General features: G+C 32.2%; 1 protein-coding gene across 1 annotated transcript in view; it reads left to right on the top strand.

The window, feature by feature from the left end:
* The first annotated feature begins 498 nt into the window (after positions 1 to 498).
* LOC137656421 (uncharacterized) overlaps positions 499 to 3,789 on the top strand; it is a 19,913-nt gene continuing 16,622 nt past the window's right edge. The window contains exon 1 of the mRNA XM_068390600.1: positions 499 to 658. Within this exon, the coding sequence (XP_068246701.1) occupies positions 499 to 658 (160 nt within the window). The remainder of the gene's footprint in view (positions 659 to 3,789) is intronic.

Below are 3,789 nucleotides of genomic sequence, written 5' to 3' on the forward strand. Positions count from 1 at the left end.
TACCATTGGCAAGTTTTTTAAGCAAGTAATTAAAAAAATGATTTTGAATTACTTATATTCAAGTTCACTATTCTAAAAGCTTTAATAAAACACTATAGTTTTATATTTTGTGTTTTATACTTGAGGGAGTTTTTTTATTGGTTCTTTTATTGTTTAACAAATGATATTTACTTTTGACTTTTTATGTTTTATGTTTTGAAGCCTAAATGTATAGAAATGAATTTTTTATTGACTGCAGTTGAAGTAATCATATGTGTACGTATTTAATTTTTTTTTTTACTGAAAAGGAAATCAAATGAATAAATATTTCCATATTCGTAAATATGGAAAAGATATATTGTGAACAGGTTTTTGCTGTTGCCATTTGGTTATTGGGCAAGGGCAATAGACACACAAATCATATATATATATATATATATATATATATATATATATTATATATATATATATATATATATATATATATATACATACATACATACATTGTATATAATTGTAATGAAAGAACTTGATATATCTCCCATTCAATACCCGGGTCCAAAATCCAGAAGAGAGAAAAAAGCAGCAGCCAGTCCCTTAGAGCCCACTTCGGCTTCTCAAACTCAACAAAAGGAATCGGAGCCTTTTATTGAAGAGATCCGAGCTATTCAGAGAGGCGGTCTAGACTAGGGCCATTCGAATCTTCCCGCTTCGTCTGTGATAGATCGTGAAGTCAGTGTACTTTGTTCAAGTTTTTTTTTTTCCTTTCAGTTTTAGGATTCGTTAGTTTGATATTTTTTTGTTGTTAAGATTTCTTTGGTTAGTATTTTAATTTCTTAATAGGTCGTATTTGGTCAAGGTATTTTCTGTTGAGGTGAATGTCCTTAATTTGTTGTTATTTGCAGGCTTATAGTTTTCCAAGGCTTTGGTTGTTTACAAAGTTATTCATGACTTGTTTCCATAAATATCCCGTTTTGATCAGTGCCTTTTCCTCTGTTTGAACTTAAAGATTATTTTTGGTGAATCGTGTTTTTTTCCTTGTTATAAAACTGTATAATAAATCGTGTAGTCAACATAACTCGAGGAATTCTTGCTTGTGAAATTTCTTTTTTATGCTTATTGTGTTTCGTGGCTTATTTTGATTTGAATTTTTTAATAGTTAACGTTTTTTCTTTGTTGTATACGTTGTGTACTCTCTGTTTAATTGAATATGATTTTATTATGTTTCTTCCTGGATAAAGTATTGTTTGTTGGAGTTTATTTTAAGTTTCTTTTTTATGTTTTATCATGTTTTGGTAGAGTCATTTATTGCCCTTAAAGTTATTTTCAGTAAGGAGTTGAAGTTTTTGAACGTTATATTTCTCAACTTTATAAATTTTTTTTTATTCTTCTTGGCAAAATAAAAAAAAGAAAGCGAACGAGAGGACCTCACATATCCCTTCATCAACCTACCTACTGTGTCCATGCATGTAGCAAATATTCAAAGATACAAACTAATTTCTTTTGAGAGTCTTCAGTCTACATGTAACATCAACAGAAACATCAACAAAAATTGTTGTTAATTACCCTCTGTTTCTTTCTGGCTCTTGAGTTTCCTGAGACCCTTTTCGCTCCTACTCATGTGCATTGGAACTTCTGTGAACCTTCCCTCTTGGGAACCCAGAAGCCCAGAGTCCATTCTTATTTCCCCCCTTGTCTTGCTTTTTATCTCTCTCTCTCTCACTCGCCTACCTCTTCCTCTTCGTCCCCCGTCTCGTCCCCCTTCTCATCCTAACCTCTCATTCTTGTATTTTAGGTCTTTTTCTTCAGGTTCTACTGTTGGAAACTTTTACTTCGGATCGAATTCTCCAAAGGAGCCGGAGATAGAACTTCTTGTATTGTAGAGGTTATTGGCAAGAGATGTTGGATTGTAAGAGAGAGAGAGAGAGAGAGAGAGAGAGAGAGAGAGAGAGAGAGAGAGAGAGAGAGAGAGAGAGAGAGAGAGAGAGAGAATTTTCTTCGTTACTTTTTGCTTTGTTCTATAATTTATATATATATATATATATATATATATATATATATATATATATATATATATATAATGTTATATATATGTGTATATATATATATGTGTGTGAATATATATGCGTGTGTGTGTTTGTGTGTACGGAATTGGGCGTACATATGCATCCTCTTATGCATTCAAGTATTCGGTTAGGTATGCACATAAGTATAGAGTAAAAGTGGGTTCACTCATTCAGGGAAGTGTGCGTGGCTATGAAAAATAAAGCGAGTACCGTAAAGTGTGATTAAATTGCAAAGCTATATGGCCACTCTACCATGAATTTACGAAATTCGATCCTCACGCTTTCTTCACCTTCTTCCTGAATTGTTATCTGGCTAAGTTTGTAAAGATTGCTTGTGATTTACCCTTGAGAATAGATCTGCGGGTCATAAAAATTCTCTCTCTCTCTCTCTCTCTCTCTCTCTCTCTCTCTCTCTCTCTCTCTCTCTCTCTCTCTCTCTCTCTCTCTCTCTCTCTCTCTCTCTTCTCGATGAAACTTACAAATCTTATGATAACATATACGCGAATCATGTTTTTAATATTTTGCTTTCTAGTTAGTTTCTTTTACCCCGTTATCAAGATTTTCTTTTTTCACTTTTTGAGCCATATTACCATTTGAATTGTGTATTTGATTTGTATCAGTAAATAACCGAACATGGTAATAGTATATCTAATAAAAAAATTATTAGATGATCACCTATGGCACTTTTATTAGGTTTTTAGTTTTTGGTTTACAGTATATCTTTTTTTTTAGAGATAGCGGGCTTTTTGAGAATTTTATCATTTCTTAGAAAAATATTTTATCCATAATGTCTAAAAATTCTCATGCACTATCCATTACAAAACTCTCTCTCTTTCATCATAACAATATTTTTTAAAAGTCAATTGAACACCTATTTCTTTCCCTTGAAACCTAGACTGACTAAACTAATATAGTTTTTATACCCATGTTAACGGTTGAAGTAAAGCAGTAGTAGATACAATTGCATTGGTTTTGTCTATAGTCTTAGATGCAAGTTTTTTTTAACATATTTTTTGTAAACTTATTTCTATTGTTTTAGACCGCATATATTCTCAGAAGAAAAAAAAATTAAAGATAGTTTCGGACTAACAACATGACATTATTTGGAACCTGAAAAGACATCACCGTCTGTTAATTCATTGTCCAAAGCCCAACATTCTCTCTCTCTCTCTCTCTCTCTCTCTCTCTCTCTCTCTCTCTCTCTCTCTCTCTCTCTCTCTCTCTCTTTCAGAACAATGGTGATCAGTAAAGTTTTTTGTGTATCCTTGCAATTGATCTAGACCCAATATTTTTTGTGGTGTTCCTTTAGCCCTAAGGTTATGATAGTAATATTTAGCCATTAAACTGTTAGTCAAGATTTCAGTATATATTAGGTAAAAGGGGTATAAGGAGGAATGATTTAAAACGATGAATCATGCAATTCTCTGTCAGTTTCATACCTGGTACACTACCATTAAGAAAATTACAAGACTAATTCTATTATGGCAATTACTCAACATAAAGAGGAATTAGGTTATCTTTTATTTAGGCCTGAATAAATGTTTACGCTGTCAAGTTCTTTTGCTATGAAATTGTTTTGATTATGATATTGATGATCTTTTTGGCTTTGACGTATCTATTAATCAATCAGGGAACGCTTCATTCGATAGCTCGTTCCAGCACATCTGCTTCATTGTAGAAGCAAAACTATATATTTCGCCCAACAGTCCATATTATGAAAAGATCAACTGTTGTACATATAGAA

This window comes from Palaemon carinicauda, chromosome 17, assembly GCF_036898095.1.
Source record: "Palaemon carinicauda isolate YSFRI2023 chromosome 17, ASM3689809v2, whole genome shotgun sequence".
Lineage (NCBI taxonomy): Eukaryota > Metazoa > Arthropoda > Malacostraca > Decapoda > Palaemonidae > Palaemon > Palaemon carinicauda.